General features: G+C 46.9%; 1 protein-coding gene across 4 annotated transcripts in view; it reads left to right on the top strand.

Annotated features, from left to right (window-relative positions):
* The window catches only part of LOC146812348 (potassium channel subfamily K member 9-like), a 228,336-nt gene that overhangs the window by 147,287 nt on the left and 59,424 nt on the right, over nt 1-21,625 (top strand). The window contains exon 1 of one of the 4 annotated variants that reach the window (XM_085619342.1): nt 5,491-6,977. The exons of the other annotated variants lie outside the window; for them this stretch is intronic. Coding sequence (XP_085475468.1) covers nt 6,695-6,977 — 283 coding nt within the window. The 5' untranslated portion in view covers nt 5,491-6,694. Of the gene's footprint in view, nt 1-5,490; nt 6,978-21,625 lie in introns of those variants that run through there. 4 annotated transcript variants of the gene reach the window in all.

Genomic DNA, 21,625 nt, shown 5'->3' on the forward strand with positions numbered 1-21,625 from the left:
GCCATCGCCGGTTCATACAACTCTTCAACCCCCTTGAACCTACTTTAAATAGGCCCAACGAGTGTGCCACATACAATTTAAGAAAAGCGATATGGCAAAGACAATTGGTGGGTGAGTGTCGTACCTTAGGACTCTGAAAGCCTCTATAGAGCGCCCAAAACCTAGATTTTTACATAGTTGGATAACCAACGCTTGCGCGACCGCCGATATGTGGGACAGAGGAGCAAAACATGTTGTTCAGACTCCGCCTTGTATTCACATGCAGGAAATTCACCCGTTTGGTCTCTCATCCATTTGCTGGTATGTGCAGCCAATGGAACTGTCCCCATTCTCAATTGCATATACAGTTTCCTGGCCAGTGGGGGTTGAACAAAATCTAAAAATGTTTCCCTACTGTATACATCCTTTACCATTAAAATTCTACAGTTAAGTGACCACTTGAGTTGCTTTCTCGGATGGACGTTAGCTTAGCTACTCTGTAGGAATTAACTAGGTCTAACCTGGAAAGCTTGACACACGATGTCTCGGGCGTGCTCCAAAGATCCGGCCTACCCAACTTGGAGGCGAGGTCCCTTATATGGCAGAGCCATGGAATTAGTTGATAAGACCATTAATAAAAAGACAAAATAAAGTAGGGGCTAAAACACATCCCTGCCATACCCCCTTTTGAACAGGGATACGGGAAGTAAGTTCCCCATGCCTTCCAGAGCGTACTTTTGCGAAATTGTCAGAGTGCAACCTCTTAATAACATTCAGGAGGTATGGAGGAATCCCTAGGTCACTCAACACCCTCCAAAGTTTTTCTCTGGGTACAAGATCGAAGGCCGACTTCAGATCAACAAATATTAACCCCTTGAGTGCCCCGCCCTTTCCCCGCCCTGTGCCGGCCCTTTCATTAGCGGGCGGGGTTCATGACGAGATAGTCTCGTCATGGGCACAGCGCAACCGCGGCCCATGACGAGACCATCTCGTCATGGGCACTCAAGAGGTTAAGTAGAGGCTGCCACCCTCTATAGTCACCGTTTTCCAGAAGAGTAGTTGGAGTCTAAATCAGTAAATTAGTAAATCACAATACAGAAAAAAATGCAACAATTTCCTAATACAATCACCTTTAGCCCTAACGCCATCAGATGTGACAGTGCAAATCTAGTTATACATTCAACAATGGCAAACTTATTGAATGAATAGATCCACTGAGGTAGGGCAAGAAGAATGGCAGAAACAGCAGCATTTGGGAGGAAAGCTTCCTCTTGGACACCATTTCCATTCATGGAGAGCAGGCAGGGTTACAAACATATTACATTCAACAATGTTTCAGAGCCATGTGTGCATCATGGGGAGTCAATAAGAAATGAAAACTTGCTCATGTTTAGGGTTCAAACTGGAACCTGCACCTAGGTTGCCTAAGCTAAAAAAAAACACACTCTTCTGGAAAGTGGAACAAATATGTTTTGGTTGCAAATCATTCATCTTTATTTATTAAAAATCTGCTCTAACAATGCCTTACGCTTTTCCGAAAATGGGAGAATACGAGCGCAAAGGAACACCACAAGCAGCTATCAGCCTCCCTTGCACTCGACCTAAAGCCAAGAGTGTCCACCCTCAAGAAATAGTGAGGGGACTCCATACACACGCCTCCACCGCTAACGCGTGCCATAATGTGGGATCTGGTTAGCATGAGAAATGTCTGCTCTCATAGAAAGAAGCCTGAAAGATATGCACGACCTGACCTAAAAATGAGCCTGTGAGAGCTGCATATACCCATGAAGAGAGTTTCTGACTTAGAGCCAAGACAGTCAGTTCTGTAAAACCTGTGGGATACTATTTCGTCTGAGAGGAGCTTATAAGACCAGAGTAACCTTGGGATAATTGCTTTTGTGAACTGTGCAACTTGGGTGGCAGCTCTATGCTGACTGAGATCTGTGTAACTTGGGTGGTTGCTCTCTGCTGACTGAGATCTGTGCAACTTGGGTGGTAGCTCTATGCTTACTGAGATCTGTGCAACTTGGATGGTAGCTCTATGCTGACAGATTTGTGTAACTTTGGTGGATGCTCTCTGCTGACTGAGATCTGTGCAACTTGGGTGGTAGCTCTATGCTGACTAAGATCTGTGTAACTTGGGTGGTTGCTCTCTGCTGACTGAGATCTGTGCAACTTGTGTGGTAGCTCTCTGCTGACTAAGATCTGTGTATCTTGGGTGGTTGCTCTCTGCTGACTGAGATCTGTGCAACTTGGGTGGTTGCTCTCTGCGGACTGAGATCTGTGCAACTTGGGTGGTAGCTCTATGCTGACTGAAATCTGTGCAAATTGGGTGGTAGCTCTATGCTGACTGAAATCTGTGCAACTTTGGTGGCAGCTCTCTGCTGATTGAGATCTGTGTAATGTGGGTTGTTGCTCTCTGCTGACTGAGATCTGTGCAACTTGGGGGATTGCTCGCTGCTGACTGAGATCTGTGCAACTTGGGTGGTAGCTCTGTGCCGACTGAAATCTGTGCAACTTGGGTGGTTGCTCTCTGCTTACTGAGATCTGTGCAACTTGGGTGGTAGCTCTATGCTGACAGACCTGTGTAACTTTGGTGGAGGCTCTCTGCTGACTGAGATCTGTGCAACTTGGGTGGTAGCTCTATGCTGACTGAAATCTGTGCAACTTGGGTGGTAGCTCTCTGCTGACTAAGATCTGTGTAACTTGGGTGGTTGCTCTCTGCTGACTGAGATCGGTGCAACTTGGGTGGTTGCTCTCTGCTGACTGAGATCTGTGCAACTTGGGTGGTAGCTCTATGCTGACTGAAATCTCTGCAACTTGGGTGGTTGCTCTCTGCTGACTAAGATCTGTGCAACTTGGGTGGTTGCTCTCTGCTGAATGAGATCTGTGTAACTTAGGTGGGTGGTAGCTCTCTGCTGACTGAAATCTGTGTAACTTGGGTGGTTGCTCTCTGCTGAATGAGATCTGTGTAACTTTGGCAGTATCTCTCTGCTGACTGAGATCTGTGTAACTTGGGTGGTAGATCTCTGCTGACTGAGATCTGTGTAACTTTGGCGGTAGCTCTCTGCTGACTGAAATCTGTGTAACTTAGGTGGGCGGTAGCTCTCTGCTGACTGAGATCTGTGTAATTTAGGTGTGTGGTAGCTCTCTGCTGACTGAGATCTGTGTAACTTGGGTGGTTGCTCTCTGCTGAATTAGATCTGTGTAACTTTGGCAGTAGCTCTCTGCTGACTGAGATCTGTGTAACTTGGGTGGTAGATCTCTGCTGACTGAAATCTGTGCAACTTTGGTGGTAGCTCTCTGCTGACTGAGATCTGTGCAACTTGAATGGTAGCTCTATGCTGACAGATTTGTGTAACTTTGGTGGATGCTCTCTGCTGACTGAGATCTGTGCAACTTGGGTGGTAGCTCTATGCTGACTAAGATCTGTGTAACTTGGGTGGTTGCTCTCTGCTGACTGAGATCTGTGCAACTTGGGTGGTAGCTCTCTGCTGACTAAGATCTGTGTATCTTGGGTGGTTGCTCTCTGCTGACTGAGATCTGTGCAACTTGGGTGGTTGCTCTCTGCGGACTGAGATCTGTGCAACTTGGGTGGTAGCTCTATGCTGACTGAAATCTGTGCAAATTGGGTGGTAGCTCTATGCTGACTGAAATCTGTGCAACTTTGGTGGCAGCTCTCTGCTGATTGAGATCTGTGTAATGTGGGTTGTTGCTCTCTGCTGACTGAGATCTGTGCAACTTGGGGGATTGCTCGCTGCTGACTGAGATCTGTGCAACTTGGGTGGTAGCTCTGTGCCGACTGAAATCTGTGCAACTTGGGTGGTTGCTCTCTGCTTACTGAGATCTGTGCAACTTGGGTGGTAGCTCTATGCTGACAGACCTGTGTAACTTTGGCGGAGGCTCTCTGCTGACTGAGATCTGTGCAACTTGGGTGGTAGCTCTATGCTGACTGAAATCTGTGCAACTTGGGTGGTAATTCTCTGCTGACTAAGATCTGTGTAACTTGGGTGGTTGCTCTCTGCTGACTGAGATCGGTGCAACTTGGGTGGTTGCTCTCTGCTGACTGAGATCTGTGCAACTTGGGTGGTAGCTCTATGCTGACTGAAATCTCTGCAACTTGGGTGGTTGCTCTCTGCTGACTAAGATCTGTGCAACTTGGGTGGTTGCTCTCTGCTGAATGAGATCTGTGTAACTTAGGTGGGTGGTAGCTCTCTGCTGACTGAAATCTGTGTAACTTGGGTGGTTGCTCTCTGCTGAATGAGATCTGTGTAACTTTGGCAGTATCTCTCTGCTGACTGAGATCTGTGTAACTTGGGTGGTAGATCTCTGCTGACTGAGATCTGTGTAACTTTGGCGGTAGCTCTCTGCTGACTGAAATCTGTGTAACTTAGGTGGGCGGTAGCTCTCTGCTGACTGAGATTTGTGTAACTTAGGTGGGTGGTAGCTCTCTGCTGACTGAGATATGTGTAACTTAGGTGGGTGGTAACTCTCTGCTGACTAAGATCTGTGTAATTTAGGTGTGTGGTAGCTCTCTGCTGACTGAGATCTGTGTAACTTGGGTGGTTGCTCTCTGCTGAATTAGATCTGTGTAACTTTGGCAGTAGCTCTCTGCTGACTGAGATCTGTGTAACTTGGGTGGTAGATCTCTGCTGACTGAGATCTGTGTAACTTTGGCGGTAGCTCTCTGCTGACTGAGTCCTGGGCTTGAATAAACTGATGCATAGGCTGCTGCCTGTAAGTGCGGCCTAACCTGAGGGTTAGCTCTAAGGCCTACTGTAGGAGCCTTTAAATCTTTATTAATATAGGAAGGACTTGTACCAAATGTGTGGGCCTTTGTGATCCATGTAACTTGGGAGGACAGCTCAGCTGCCCAAGGCACCTGCTCCTGAGATCTGTGCAACCAGATGGATAGTTCTACTGTTCTCTAAAAACCGCGTCATCTGAGTGATCTGCTGTATGAGGCCTTGTACTACAAGACCCCTCGGTGTAAGTGTGTGTGAGAGAGAGAGAGTGTGTGTGCGTGTGTGAGTGCGTATGTGTGTGTGTGTGCGTGCGTGCGTGTGTGTGTGAGTGCGTGTGTGTGTTTTCTACAGTGGGGAGAGTGGAGGAGGGGCCGTTAAGAAGGCAGAGGACAGAACCGTGTGTAGTCAGTGGAGATCTCTCGCTACAGCCCAGCTCACAGGTTCAGGGTGTGATTTACATTGCACCGCTGGTGTTCTTCCCTTGCACATCACTTGGCGCTGCTTCTCTATTCCCTTTAGTGTGGTTTTCACTGGTTGTATTCCAAGCTCCCCCGTTTGAAGACTTTCAGACACCGCGAACAGTCTCGCCATCCTTCGGGAATCTGGACTCCACCAAAGAGCTTTCGGAATTTCGGACTCCGCTCGCTGCCTTTGCCTCTTGGCCCCCCACTCCACTCTAGAAAGCCTCCAATTGGTTGCCTTGGCAACTGAGTCGCCCCTCCCGTCGGAGTCGACTATTACTTCACATCGTCTCTTGCCGTACTGGCGAAGGCAAGCTCTGTTTCTCCTGCGACATCCCGGCTGCTCTGTCTGACACACTGTAAAAACTGAGAGCTTTCTCTTCGGAAATGCAGCAGGTTGGAAACTGTACCGGAAATCCCCATCCCCTCCGGTGCAGCCTGTTTCAGCAGCTCGTGGGGCATTCGGTGCAGGACCAACAGGGACCGAGTGCCAAAGACGTTTGGAGTCGTTAGTGTGGGAAGCAGTCCAGTCAACCCCCACAGGACCGTCCGGTGGTGCGCTCCCGGGCAAGAGATATTTGGTCCGTCAACGACAGGGGGCGTCCAACCCAGCATTGCCCCGAGGGACGTTCACTTCAGCACCCCTGTCTACTGACCCCATACCTCCCCAGGGGACCGTGTGGACAGCCGGCAATGGGATTTCACTCCGTTTGCACCGACCACAAACGCAACAGGTCTTCCGCCGGAATCACACGTCTTCACCTTCCCCTTCATGCCAAGGGAGACGATGCAAATTCTGTCAGCACGAGGCTAGCGTGCGCGTGCGGTTTGAATACTTTTCCCTCCCTGGTTGTGAGACTCTAAGCCTGAGTCACTCTTTGAGTTTCTACTCAGCATTTTCTCTCCTGTGCTGCAATGTTTTACACGTGTATGACTCTGTATGACTGTTAAATCCCTTGCGGGTGACAATGCTTTGATTTTTTTTGCAAACCCCTTACGAACTCACAAGATCCAGCATCCATTATTGCAAAAGACACCCTGGATGGTTTTTCATGTGTGTGTGTGCCATTTACCTCAAGCATCTTTTAGGCTACTCACTGCAGAAATGGTACAGCAGCACCCTTGCTGGCCCCTTCGCCAGATTTGCTTCCCTTGAGCCAGAAAGATGGACGCGGACCCTCCCTCAGCCATCCCTATTTTGAGCTAAGAGGTCCTGCTTCTTCCACGGTCAGGCCCTCTCCCTTTGCAGCTTGTGAAGCATTACCTCTGCCATCTGCCAGACTGAGAGAACTCATCTCTACCAGGTGACCTGTCCTGAGTGAGATCTTTGCCCAGAGTGAGAGAACTCATCGCTACCAGGGTGAACTGTCCTCCTGAGTGAGATCTTTGCCCGGAGTGAGAGACCTTACTTTTCCCAGCCAGGGTGTATAAGGGCCCCATTCTGGGTGATTGCTCCAGCCCCAGCACCTGAAGCTGCACCCCCAGCTCTGATGACCCTCACCGCCGAGGATGAAGAAGCAGAACATCCGGACACTGTCCCTTATCCTCTGCATGTTCTCCTACCTGCTGGTGGGCGCCGCGGTCTTTGACGCCTTGGAGTCTGAGACCGAGACCTCGCGCAAGAAGGTCCTGGAGCAGAAGCAGGGCGCTCTGAAGAGGAAGTACCACTTCACCGAGGAGGACTATGGGGAGATCCAGCGGGTGGTCCTGCAGTCTGAGCCGCACCGCTCCGGGAGGCAGTGGAGGTTTGCCGGCTCCTTCTACTTCGCAATCACCGTCATCACCACCATAGGTGAGGCCCCCATTGCCTGGAGGGAGATTTTTGAGGAACTAAGGGGGGTTGCTGCCATGAGTGGGTGTTAGAAACCGGGGGGGTGTTGCTACTGACAGCCTCTGGTGAACATATCCTGAAACATGTCCTATGTATGGTTAATATAATTATAATACTGCATATACCTCCCTTTGCACAGCGTATGTGTCCTCCGTCCCATTCATTTGTCTACTTCCGGGGTAATAATGGTATGATGGCTCTTTGTGCCGCTGATGGGTATTTAAATTATGTAACATAAACACTACCCCCTGCTGTGGGACATTAGATTCTAATGTCCCACGGGCGCCAGCCTCTTCGATGAGGGAAAATCAGGTATTTCTAGTACTAAGCTGCAATATGATAGATTATTTTTGCATAGGATTTTCTGTAAAATTAACCCTACTAATAAGCCCCACCTCTGTGCTTGCATTAACCCTGAGGAGGGCCTCACAAGGCATCGAATAGAATGCCCAGGTTGTAGAATGGAAATCCCAGAGCTTCTGTTCCTGCCCATTGACTTTACAATTGGGAAAGAAAAGCGGAAAACTGAAATAAACATTAGTAATTGGAAATGTGTCCTTATGAATGTAAGATCATTAATTAAACATAGCCTGGAATGTGCATCATTTATAGAGGATGAAGGCATACAAATCGCTTTTATTACAGAATCATGGACAGATAATGCTTCGGGTCCAGATCTAGTCAAAGCTACACCTCCCAACTATGTCTGTCATATCCTGAGTAGGTCCACTGGAAGAGGAGGTGGGCTAGCGATCATATATCACTCTTCCTTGGTGGCCATTTTTAAGCCAGGGGAGGTGGAAGGCTGCGAAGTATTGGACTTCTCCTTTCACCTTTCCCCAAACTACACCTTTCAAGGTGCCCTGATTTATAGACCACCGGGCCCAAGAAGTATTTTTTGCTCTCAGGCGGGAAAATATGTGGAGAGTAGTATTATCACTAGCTCCTATACGGTTTTAGGAGATTTTCATTTTTATTTGGAAGATTTCCTAGATAATGACACAGCCAAATTATTAGATCGTATGAAAGGTAATAATTTAAGGCAATTGGTGTTCGGTCCAACCCATCAGGCTGGACACACACTAGATGGTATTTTTACAAATAATTTGCAACTACAGGTTTTGTCTATTTTACCCCTAATCTGGTCGGATCATAAAGCGGTTCTTTTTAATCTAGCCATTCCTGTGCAATCAGCTCACAAACCAATGAAAAGAGAATTAATGCTTAGATCCTGGAACAGGGTATCAGCTGGGGACCTCATCGAGGTCCTCAATCATACCTTAGTCTCGCCTCCAGATAATCTGGATAAGGCCACAAGATGCTATTCATCTTGGTTAGAGGCGGCAGGTCAAACACTAGCTCCAATTAAAAGGCACCAGGTCACAAGACAAACACCTTCCGTGCCCTGGTACTCTCAGGAGCTGAGAGATCAAAAACTAATTTGTAAGCATCAGGAGAGAATATGGTGAAGAAATTACCTAGACTGTGATAAAGAGGAGTATAAATGTGGACTAGCTAAATATAAAAAGCTGATCCACAGTTCCAAGGCGGCTTATTTTGCCCTGAAAATTAGAAAAGCTACAAACTCAGCTAGAGAACTCTTCAACACAGTTACTAATCTGACCAATCCAGGAGCCATTACTATTACGCCTGCAAGGGACTCTGTGACAAACTCGCCAACTTCTTTTATGAGAAGGTGAATGGTATTTTTTCTGCCTCTTCCCAGGCGAAATCTGAGATAACTATGAATAACGGGAAGGACCTCATAGTAGCCAAGAAAGCTTGTCTAGATCAATTTCAGGAACTTTCTATTAATGACACCATTAACATTATGACAGGGATCAAATCAGGATCCCCCTCAGATCCTTGCCCGATATCTATAGCTAAATTAGCAATAGAACCAATCTCACAAGCTCTCACGCCCATTTTTAATGCAATGTATAAGGAGGGATATTTTCCCAAAGAATGGAAAAAAACCTCTATTCTGCCTCTCCTAAAAAAACAAATATGGATATAAAAGACCCTAATAATTTCAGGCCCATTTCTAGACTGTCATTGCCGGCCAAAATCGTGGAAAACAATCTTAACACTCAACTCAGTTTGTATTTGGAGGCGGCGCAAGCTCTGCACCCCACTCAACACGGATTCAGAGGAGGCCATAGCACGGAATCGGCTCTTCTTAAATCTATCGAAGAGATCCGAGCCATTTTAGATAATGGAGGTAAGGCCGTTCTCATCATGCTGGATCTCTCTGCAGCTTTTGATACGGTCCATCACGATTTGTTGATGGACCGGCTGCAGGAGATCGGAGTTCAGGGACCCGCATGGAACCTGCTGAAGTCCTTCCTCACTAACCAAAGTCAGTTAGTATCACTTGGGGAATTCTCTTCGGAATCCTTTTCTCTACCTTGTGGGGTTCCACAGGGGTCGTCGCTAAGCCCCACTCTGTTTAATGTCTATGTTTCTTCCCTGGCACCACTCATTCAGTCTTTCGGGTTTAGCCTGACTTCATATGCCGATGATACACAAATTGTGGTGTCTTTACAAACACATGAATGGCAAAAGACGGCATCATGTTTTAAGGACTGTATGAGTGCGGTGGGGAAATGGATGGACAGAAACTGTTTGAAATTGAATTCTAACAAAACGGAGGTGGTCTGCTTTGGTAATGCCACTTCGTTTTGGACCCCGGAATGGTGGCCGGACTCTATGGGCCTACTTCCTAACAACAGGAAAAAGGTGAAAAATCTAGGAGTTTGGGTGGATCACAAGCTCAGTTTTAGTGATCAAGTGAATGCAGTGTCCGCTGCCACTTCTTTTGACTTAAGATCTTGTAAGAAAGTTCTTCCATTTCTGCCCATAGAGTGCCATCAAACAGTAGTTACGACACTTACTATGTCCAGGTTGGATTACTGCAATGGTCTATATCTCAATATCCAGGAAGGAATAATGAATAGACTGCAATTATTGCAGAATGCCGCTGCTAGGCTTATATCAGGCATCCGCAAGTATGCCTCAGTCTCAAAGGAGATAAGGAGGCTTCATTGGCTCCCTATAAGAAAACACACCCAATTTAAGGCTTTATGTTTGGTGTATAAAGCGGTCCACGGAACAGGTTCAGCATACTTAAAAGAGCGATTAGTATGGTATATTCCTGCCCGAACACTTAGGTCAGGTGCCGCAAAACTAGTATGTGTTCCTCGTGCACAAAAAGCCTCCTGGGGGTCAGAAGCTTTGTAGTGAACGCTGCCAAAGCATGGAATAAGCTCCCTTTACATGTAAGAGAGCTCACTAATCTCTTGGCTTTTCGTAAAGCCTTAAAAAACGTGGCTATTTGCGGAATAATCTCTCCTGTTTGATGCTGAGTCTCTTTGTTGTATTTTACACAGCGCTAGGACACCCTCGTGTAACAGCAGCGCTTTACAAATGTTATAAAATAAAATAAATTCTGGACATCCATAGCAGTGATGAGTCATTTGCCAATTTACAAGTAGCCTCTATCGAAGGGTTGAGCACTAGTGGCTAAATTGCTGATGCCGGTGGAGAAACATGGGTCCCAATGCTAGTTGCTCCAGTTGACTATAATGTATGATCCTAGACGAATCAATGAGTTTTCTCCATGATTTTGTTCTTTTATCTGCCAAATTTGGGAGCATTTAGGAGCAGACTAAATGCTGTCATTAGTCAAATAATCAATGTATTTTTGCATGCCAAAAACCTCTCTATTGTAAGTAATTAAAGAGATAGAAATTAACATGGATGTTTTCTAAAACTCAGTATACATTTCAATTTCAGTAAGTATTGGTGTACTGAGCATGTATGTCCGAAAAATGTGTGGTAATGTTCTCTATTTCATGGAAATTTGATGTCAGTCTCATGAAGATTGAATAGTCTTTGAGACTGATACATGCTTACTCAAAGAAACTTAATAAAGTGGACATTAGGAATATGTTCGATGTTAAGCAGGTCATGAAAGGCACATGTAACATTATGGTATTTCCTGCTGGCAGATTCAGTTAAGAGGACTCACCATGTAAAGGTCTCACCAAACAATGGGAGAAAGGTATTTACCAGATAACGTAATAATGCAAATTTTCCCCCATAGCCTCCACTGATTTTTCTAGTTTCCTTTACTCGATAGGATTCATATTAGGGAAAGGTTTCATGATGCTCTCTTTAACCCATAACACGTTATTGTCAAGGGGGCAGCCTGCTCAAAGAGCAGACTGCCTGTATTTCAGCCAGCTCATACTCTACAATCCAGCTATAGTTTGCCATTTTCATATGACTTGGTTATGATGCCGTCTACGTGTTGCACAATCTTCATCCAAATTGTTTGCAAAAGAACTGCCCATCAGCTTATAGATGGGGTACAATGCCCTGATTTCCCCAGACAGCAGTCAGATGGGATACACCCTGTATGGATAGAGCTGTGCACCCCATTAACAACACACACATTGCAAAGCAGATAGATCTGGCTTCAATTTGGCAATGATTGAAAAGGCATGCATACAGAAATATACATTAAAGCCATCCCACTGGGCTTTGCCAATGCTTGTTTTATATTATATTATCAACCAGAATATCCATAACTTCATAACTGGTATTCCACAAACATTTGAAACAGAGAGGGGATAAAACAAAACCATTTTTTTCAGTATCCTATTTCTAAAGTTTGTGCATGTGCTGCAAATCAGTGGCGCAGCTGGGGGTGTCGGGGAGAGGCACTATATTTTGGGGGTGGCGGAGGTGAGCAAGTCTTGTCTGTAAACTACAACCATCCCCCCGAGAACAAGTCGTCACCGGGCAGCAAGCTTAGGGTCCGCCCCAGGTGGCAGTATGTCTAGCTACCCCACTGCTGCAAATATATAGCCACTCGTCCTTTGGCTTAGCCTTGGTTAACTACAAACACCTTAAGAAAGTTAATGTAGGCGAGAAAAAAAGTATGGATCTATTTTGCCATCAGAAGCTGCTCGTCCCTGCCTCCATGGCTTAGGAGACACCAAGCGATCAAAATGTAAAGTGTGTTTCCCAGTACCAGAGTGATAGAAGGTGAAAACAGCAGGGCAACCACCAGGGGCTCAAAGCATAACTGAACATGGTTGCAGGTGGGTTATCTGATTGGGATCGGGGTAGCCTGACTCCAAAATGGAGGCCCTGATGTCTTCGGGCATCACAATTTTTAGGTCTAAGCCTACCAGGCAGCACAGGTGTCTGATTTGCTAAAGACTTCTTGGGGACATTCAGAAAGCTTCCCTAGGAATGCATTCCTAGGGAATGCTTACAATTGGCTTTGTGGTTTGTAACTCACATTTTCTGGTTTTGCACTTGCTAGGCTGTGTCCGTACCTCCCAAGGAGCAAAACTTTTCACACTAACAACTTTCTATAAACAGACCTGTAAATCTTGTTCTTAGTTTGTCACATTTGCTGTGCATTCAGAATCAGAGGTCAAATGTCAGGCTCTGTCTTCCAAGGGAGCTGGTGTTTACTTTTCTTTCTCTGACTTTAAAGTGAGAGTATTTGCCTGACAATCTTTCTGGATACTGGGAGTAGGAACGTTTTTTTTCCTAGCACACACACTTAAATTCAGAATAAATTAGAATTAGGAATGCCCAAATAAAGCTTTTTTTTGTTAATTCTGAAGTGTATCAGAAACAAACCCTTTAATATGATCAAAACAAATCAATATATTAGGTGATGCCATTTCCACACATAATTGTTGGCACCCTGTATAGTTTTAGTAATAAAACTGTATGTCTGCGCAAACGTAATGGTCATTTCAATTTAAAATGTGTTGTCTGTAATGACAATGTGCCACCACACATTTGCTACTCCACTCTACGCCATTCCACTCTACTCCGAACCACTCCACGTCACTGCACTTTACTCTGCACCACTCCACTTTACACCACTCCACACCACTGTACTCCATGCCACTGCACTATATGCCTCTCTACTCTACTCTGTGCCAATGCACTCTACCCCACTCTACTCCACACCACTAAACTCTTCGCCACTTCACTCTACACCACTCTAATCTAGGCCTTTCCAATCTACTCTGCACAACTCTACTCTACGGGACTCCACACAACGTCACTCTGCAACGCTGCACTCTATGCCAAAACATTCTACTCCAATGCACTCTACTCCGCAACACTCAACTTTACGCCCCTGCAATCTACGCCAATTCACTGTACGCCACTCTAATGAGCTCTGCACCACTATACTCTATGTCACTGCACTGTACACCACTTTACTCTACACCATTACACTCTATGCCACTCTACTTTATGCCACTGTACTCTACTCTGAAACAATCTACTGTATGCCACTGCACGCCACTGCTCTCTACACCACTCTACTCTGCATCACTCCACTCTATGCCTGCCACTGCACTCTATGCCACTCTACTCTAAACTACTGCACTCTACATCACTTCACTCTATGCTACTGCACTGTACTCTGCAAATCTGCACTCTGTGCCAGTGCACTCAACGCTGCTCTACTCTGCATCACTGCTCTCTACACCACTCTACTCTGCATCACTCCACTCTATGCCTGCCACTGCACTCTATGCCACTCTACTCTAAACTACTGCACTCTACATCACTTCACTCTATGCTACTGCACTGTACTCTGCAAAACTGCACTCTGTGCCAGTGCACTCAGCGCTGCTCTACTCTGCATCACTGCACTCTGTCTCTGCTTTCTGCATCACTCCACTCTACTTCACTTCCCTCTCTGCTATTCTACCCCACTCTACACCACTGTGCACTCTATGCCACTGTACTCTATACCTCTCTAGTCTGCACCGCTACACTTTACACCACCCCACTCTACTATGCACCAATCTAATCTATGCCACTACAATCTACGATGCTGCATTGTACGCTGCTGAATTCTATGCCACTGCACTCCATTCCGCTGCACTCTAAGCCAATATACTCTGCATCACTCTATGCAAAGGCACTCTACAGCAGTCCACTCTACTCTACGCCACATCACTGCACTCTACACTGCAGTACTCTACTCCACTGAACTATACACCACTTCACTCTACGCCACTGCACTCTACTCTCCACCACTGTACTCACTGCCACTACACTCTATGCCACTCTTCTCTACGCCACTCTACTCAGCACCACTCTATTCTATGCTACTGCACTCTACGCCAATGCACGCTATACCACTCTGCACCACCGCACTCTATGACACTGTAATCTGCAAAACTACACTCTGCACCAATCTTCCTAGCACTAATGAATTATATGCCAATACACTTTGTGCCACTGCACTCTATGCCACTCTACTCTGCATCACTCCAGTCCTCGCCACTGCACTCTGCGGCACTATATTCTACTCTGCACCATTCTATGCCCCTGTACTCTTCCCTACTCTATGCTGCTGCACTCTATGCCACTTCACTCTGCACCACTACACTGTACGACACTGCACTCTACTATGCAACTCTCTAATCTATGTCACTGCATTTTATGGTGCTTCATTGTACACCGCTGAATTCTATGCCACTGCACTCTGCACCACTATATTCTGCAACACTCTACGCCAATGCACTCAACACCAGTCCACTCTACTCTATATCACTCCACTGTACGCTACTCCATTCTATGGCACTCCAATACATGACACTCTATGCCATTCCACTCTACGATGCTCACTCTGTGACACTCCATGCCACTCTCCTCTACGCCACTAACTTTTAGCCGTGCTGAACAGCAGCCATGTTGGTGTACAACATGGCTAAAACACATTGGCAAAGTCAATAGCTCTTGCAAAGGCGAGACATATTGGATTTGCCAATGCTTGTTGTTGTTGATCTCATGAGACTTCGATATAGTTATCTTAGGGTTAAGCCATCTCAATCTGTAAACAGAATTGCCTCCAAGTTGGCCTTCATTGGGTTTGTCAAACAAATGAGTCCTTCCAAATGAATTTAAAAAGCCTTCATTTCATATGCTACTGCGAAAATAAATTGCTTTCAGTTTAGAATGCATGTGTGAAAAATGGGGTTAATTTGACTAGTGCTACGACTTATAGCAGTTTTTATATGTAAAATAGCCCAGCATACATTGCAGTGGAAGTCCTTCCTGGAGGGGAAAATGATACACACAATAAAGTCCACTCCGTGTGCATTTTATTAACAAGAGGTTTAGCAAACAGCAAAAGCTAAACAAATAAATAAAATAAAAAGTGCAGTTTTAAATTAGAAAGTTGGCTAAACTGAAAATGCACTAAATCAGGCAATTAGTGCATGCACTGGTGATAGAGAGGCTTATGTGTTTCTGTGTATGCAACCATGCGTTCCATGACGGGAACCCTTAAACCCACCGCAAGAACAGTTACAGTGATAGACTGGAGGACCCACCCATGTGGTGGGGACCCTCAAACCCCCACATTGGCAGTGGTGCATAAAGCCGCTCAGTCTAAACTGAGAGCACAAACCTGCCACAAATCTAATGTGTGCTCAGCGCAACCCCTGACCTGCCTTTTAAACACATCTGTAGACTCCACCTTGGGGTCCCACATATATGCTCAAGCATGCTTCCTGGAGCATCCCTCAGACTATCTTTGCTTACCCCTAAAGATATCTAAGGGGGAGGGTAATAAATAGGTTCTAAGTGTTACAAGCAAAATGATTCCCTCATCTGCATGCAGACATGTCCCCATGCAAATAAATGAATATTCACTCCACAATGTAAGGGCACTGACTACAATCCTACACAGAAGGGCTGTGGACCCACTTGCGATACAGAATCTCCCTGGAAGTACACAGATTCCTGTATACTCTCAGAGTAATTTTGGAAACTAACTGTCGTGTTCTCCTGACCCAAGGAACCACACAGGAGTCAGGTAAGGGTTGCTTTACTCTTTATTTGTTATTGTTGCTTCTCTGCCCACATGCACGTCTGTCCTCATGCCCTCCTCGTCAGTACTGCCCTATCCACCCCTTGACCGGAAGTGGTGTCCAGCTCCATTCCTGCCTTGTGGTCTGGTGCAGGGTCCTAGTGCCCTTCACCCCAGTCCACTATATCTCCCCCCTTTGTCACAAAGACATGATGAGAGAAGAGAGAGAGAAAATGATGTAGCGATAGGGAGAAGGAAGAAGGGATAGCTCAGAACAAAGAATTGATGGGTGTGCATCCCCATCGCTGCATTTCTTCAATAAGTCTTTTCGGCCTTCTGCTCGCTCTTCTTGGACAAGTCTCTTTCTGTAATTCTTCTGCTGGCCCTTCACCCTTGTCCGTTCCCTTTCTGTTGTGATCCATCGCTACATTTCCTCCTGGTGCAGTATCTTGGCTGTCTTCTTCAGGGTCTTCAGTCCTTTGAAATGAGAACTGTTCCGTGTTATTCGGTGATGTTCTGACTCAGCTGTAATCATAGGCCCCTTCACGTTTATGATCGTTAGCGGGTCTTTTGAGAACAGGCTGTCAGACTTTCTTTGCTATCGCTGACGCACTACCACTGCGTCTCCTTCTTTGAGGTGCGCTGGGGTGGCATTACGCCTTGCATCTGCATATGCTTTCATCTTTTCTTTAGCCTCTTTGTCTTTAGCTGCAATGCTACTGTGCTCTGGTGACACCGTTGCTGCTATCTGTGGTAGCCTCGTCCTGCTTGTCCTCCCCAATACCAACTCAGCGGGGCATCTTCCCGTGGAGTTTTGGGGTGTGTTTCTATAGTCTCGTAGTACCTGACATAGGGCTTTCCAATGGAGATTTCCGCCAGCTTCGCTCGTTGGCCAGCTTTCTTTATGTTCCCCATGAACCGTTCCACCATGCGGTTCGCTTATGGCCACAGCGATATTATCTTCCTGTGATGAATGCCTAGGTAGGTCATGAACTTTCGGAACTCTTCTCCTGAGAATGGAGGACGATTGTCTGTCTTTAGAGTTTCTGGGGAGCCCCAGGCCGCAAATATGTCATCCAAGATTGGTAGCGTCGCTGTTGCCGACGTTGATGATACGTGTCGCACTATGTGGAATCATGAGTACTCGTCAATGATCACAAGCAGGTAGTTGCCCGTGTCCAGTGGCCGAAGAAGTCAGCTGCCGACGTTGTCTACACCACCCTTGGGAGTTCTGACATTTGCAGCTGTTCGTGTTTGGCTGACTGTCCTGCCGTTTGACAGATGTGACACGTCACAATGGTGTCTTCCACCATTATATCCAGGCCAGGGAACCAGACTTTCTCCCTAAGCAGCTTTTTTGTTGCCACCATTCCACGGTGTGACTCGTGTGCCACATTGACAGTCTGTCGCCTGAACTTGGTATCACTATCCTTGTTCCTCGCATCATTATTCCTGTTTCTGTCTCCGACAGTTCCTCATGTATCTTCTTTAGTGCTAGCATTTCCTCCTTGTTTACTCCTTCTCCCCAGGTGCAGTTGTTGTTGATGTGTCTCCATCTCTGCATCCTTGTCGTCTCTTTGGCCAGCTGCAGGGCAGCATCTTTCTCTGTCTCCTGCTCTAGCTCCGCTAATGTTATTGGCGCCGGAGTGTTTTGCTGTAGTACAAAATTGAAATATTCCTTAGCCATTGATGTGGTCTCTGGTGACTGTGGTAGAGGGTGTCTCGACATGTAGTCAGCCGGGTTATGTTCTTTTCCGGGCTTGTGCACAATTTTGAAGTCATAGTCCATCAACCGTATGCCCCAGCGCTCATTGCGAGGTGGCATCTTTGCCGACGGATTGCCATATATTGTCACCAGAGCCTGATGATCTGTTATGATGGTGAACGACTTCCCGTAGATGAACATGTGATAGTGTTCACATGCCCATACCACTGCTAGGCTTTCTTTTTCTGGTTAGGAGTTTGCCTTCTCAATGTCAGACAAGCTTTTGCTTGCATACGCAACAATCTTTCTTGCAAAATCTCTCCCCGGCAGGTGCTGCGCTAGTATGGCTCCTAGTACGACTGGGCTGGCGTCTACAGTCATTACGGCCTCTCTGATGGCTTCAAACGCCCAACTGCATTCCTGTGACCAGAGGAACTTCTGACCTTGCTTTGTGCTCACCGTAGCGAAGTCCTTGATGTAGCGAGCACAGTAGCTGGCAAGCCCGGGAAATGACCTTAATTCTGCAACATCTTTCCGAGGACTTGCGTTTCTCAGTGTCTCTACTTTGCTGGGATCTGGCCTCATTCCTTTCTTGGAGAAAATGTGGCCGAAGAATACCAATTCACTTCTCCCCAGCTCGCACTTGTCTTCGTTCAATATTAATCGCTCTTGTTCCAGCTGTAGGCATACTTGATGCAGGGCCCTATCATGTTCCTCATCTGACCGCCCAAATACTAGAATGTCATCACTATAATTTAGGGTGTTCTTCACCGGCCTTATCACCTGCCTTATGGTCTCTTGAAATATCTCTGCAGCGGATGAAATGCCAAAGCTCAGTCTCCTGTAGCGAAACAGGCCCATGTGCGTCGAGAACGTGGTAATGTATCTTGACTGTTGGTCCAGCTCTAGTTGGTGGTACCCTTTGCACAAGTCTAACTTCAAGAATCGGCAGGCCCCAGTGAGACAGCTGATCATCTCGTTTAGATGTGGCCCTGGGTGGCGTTCTCGCTCGATTGCTGTATTCGGTATCCTCATGTCCACACATATGCAGATCTTGGAGGTGTTCTTTTTCGGAACTACCACTATTGGAGACACCCATGGCGTCGGCCCTTCTGCAGGCTCAATGATGTCCTGGGCCAGTAAACTTTGAATTTCCTCTTCAACTTGTGGTTGTAGGTGTATTGGTACCCGTCAATGATGTTGTGCTACCGGCTTGATCGCCTCGTTGATGTTCAATGTTATTTGTTTCCCTTTCAGTTTTCATAGGCTCTGCAGTAGGGCCGGATGTTCCTGTAGAATGTTCCCTTTTTCCGACATGTGGTATGTCATCACCAGTAGACCCATCACCTGCGCTGTGACATTGCTTAGCAGGCATGGTGCTGGGATGTCACATCTCAGCACATGTATCTCTTCTTGGCAGGACCTGTCCTTGTATGTTAAGTCTCTGTGAACTTCCCCATGTTCTCTACCGGCTTTTTGGAGCCCCACGTGAACACATCAGTGAACACATCAACAGTGGACGGTGATAGCGGCGGCCTCACTTTCATTTTCTCATACTCCGACATGCACATGATGTTGCATGTGGCCCCGCTGTCAAGCACAAACTGTGTATTATGTCGCCTTACTTCAATGTCCACGGTTGCGGTTTTCTTTATTTGATGCTTCTCCACTAGATGAATGTGCTCTGGTCTCCGGTCTTCCTTGGGGGCATCTGACATTAGATACAGTCATGCCACGCTCACAGGTGCTGCCGTTTCTTCCGACTCATCGGAGGAACTGCGAGACGCTGTTTCCATGTGTCTGGCATACTGGCTGGTGGTACTGGTGGTCATTCGTGGTCTTGCTGCTCTGCACCGCTCGCTTCTGAACTGCCTGCTCATGCAGGCGCTTGCAAAGTGATTGTCCCTGTTGCATTTCCTGCATCTCTGGCCCATCGCCGGGCACGCACCGACATGCGGAAGTCGAGTGCGCATCTATAGCACGTTTGTTCATTTTTCTTTGTTGGCGATGCCGCCGGGTATTCTTTCTCCTTGCCGTTTTCCGTAATGCGATTCGCTTGTTCCACTCTTTTTTCTTTCCCCAGCTCCATCTCTTTGGCATGCGCCATTGCTCTCGCTTCCGTGCGGGCCATGGTCAATATCTTCTCCAGCATCGTTGGTTCCTTCAGGACACGTGCACGGAACTCTACAGACTGACAGCCTTCAATGATGCGCAGTCGTATCGCTTGCTCATTGTCAAACTTGTCAAACTCACAGTATGTGACCAATTTTCTAAGTCGTGTTGCGAAGTCGTCAAGGGACTCCTCTGTTCGCTGATACGCTGTGTTAAAAGTGTATCTCTCAAAGTCAGTGTTCCATTGCGGGTCAAATTTCGCTGTGAGGCACTGTATCACCCCTTTGTATGTCGCTGTTTGATCGCTGGAAAATATTAAGAGCAGGTCCTCCACTTCATCCCCTGCGAGATTCAGAAAGAGGTCCAGCTGTTTGCTGTCTACGATGTCCGTGGCACGCATGTAACGCTCGAATTGCCAAATCCACCTTTCCCACCTGATGCCAGCTTGGGGTTCCGATAGGCTGAATGGCAATGGTCTGCGAAATATTGCTTGTGGACTCCTTGTGTCACTTTCTGTGTCAACCATTTCACTGACGTGCAGCTTCTGTGCAGGCCTTCTTTCTCTGTAATTGCTTTCTTTCTACGGTGACAGTTGCGCTTCCGTCTCTATTTACTGTCCTTATTTCCACGTTCACTTTTGCCTTTATTTTGCTGTCTTTTTCCTTTTTAATCGCATCTTTTGTTTATTTACTTGTCTGCTTCACCTTAATCCGGCCTCCTGGCCTTGAATTCCACTTTTTCCACTCTTTTTCGCATGGCCTTCCGACCTTCCTCTTCTTCTATTGGCTTGCTCTGCCTGTCTTTAAGATGGCCACCGGATCTCGACCAAGATTTCCAGTGCCTGACCCTTTAAAACGGCCATCGGGTCTTCCTGGGCCTTCCTGGGCGCTGATTGGCTGCTCCCGCCTGACCCCAAAATGGCCGCTGTGTTCACGCGAGATTTGCCTTCAAATCTACGCGCGAAGCGGGCATTTCGTGATGTGGCGGGCGCACCGTTGAAAGGCGTGCGATGCTCCCACACACAGACGAGTGCACCGCTTGCCGTCAGGCAGGTGGGGGGGCCTCTTACCGCGTCTTCTTTGCGACTGGCTGGGCCCCCGCGCTGATGCTTCGATCCCCAGCACTCGGACCAGGGTGGGCTCCTGGCTCGGTTTCTTCCTGCGACCGGGTGGGCTCCGGACATCGCAGCTGTTCTTTTCCAGCGGCAGGCGGACCAGGGTGGGCTCCTGGCTCTGTTCTTGAATCAACAAGGGACCTCGGTGCATGCGTCTGGTGTTGCTTTGAAGTCCCTTCATCGCCAGTTGTCGTGTTCTCCTGACCCAAGAAACCACACAGGAGTCAGGTAAGGGTTGCTTTACTCTTTATTTGTTATTGTTGCTTCTCTGCCCACATGCATGTCTGTCCTCGTGCCCTCCTCGTCAGTACTGCCCTGTCCACCCCTTGACCGGAAGCGGTGTCCAGTTCCATTCCTGCCTTGTGGTCCAGTGCAGGGTCCTAATGACCTTCACCCCAGGCCACTATACTAACTACCAGTGAAAACCTACTCCTCAAGTGTGTGTTACATCAGCCTAGCTCTAGACTGGCCTAGCCACCTTCAACCACTATAAAAATTAAAAATATTTACTTAGATTAATGAATAAGGGCATCTAGCTATATTTCATTGTAACCCTTTAATATGAGCTTTTAAAGTCAGAGACACAAACACATCAAAAAATGATTCGAAGAAAAATTCCTGTACGAGAAATTTAGTTATTTAGTCTTCATTTTAAGGAAACCGACAAATCCTCTCCTGGGGCCAAATTGTTTGCAAATAATGATGCAGTTTTTGGTGTTATGAATAACTGTGAGACAGCCTATGTTGTCAAATTTGTAGGACATTCTGATTTATGTAATTTACAGTTTTAAGTGTCGGCTAGACAGCATCTC

This window comes from Triturus cristatus, chromosome 7, assembly GCF_964204655.1.
Source record: "Triturus cristatus chromosome 7, aTriCri1.1, whole genome shotgun sequence".
NCBI lineage: Eukaryota > Metazoa > Chordata > Amphibia > Caudata > Salamandridae > Triturus > Triturus cristatus.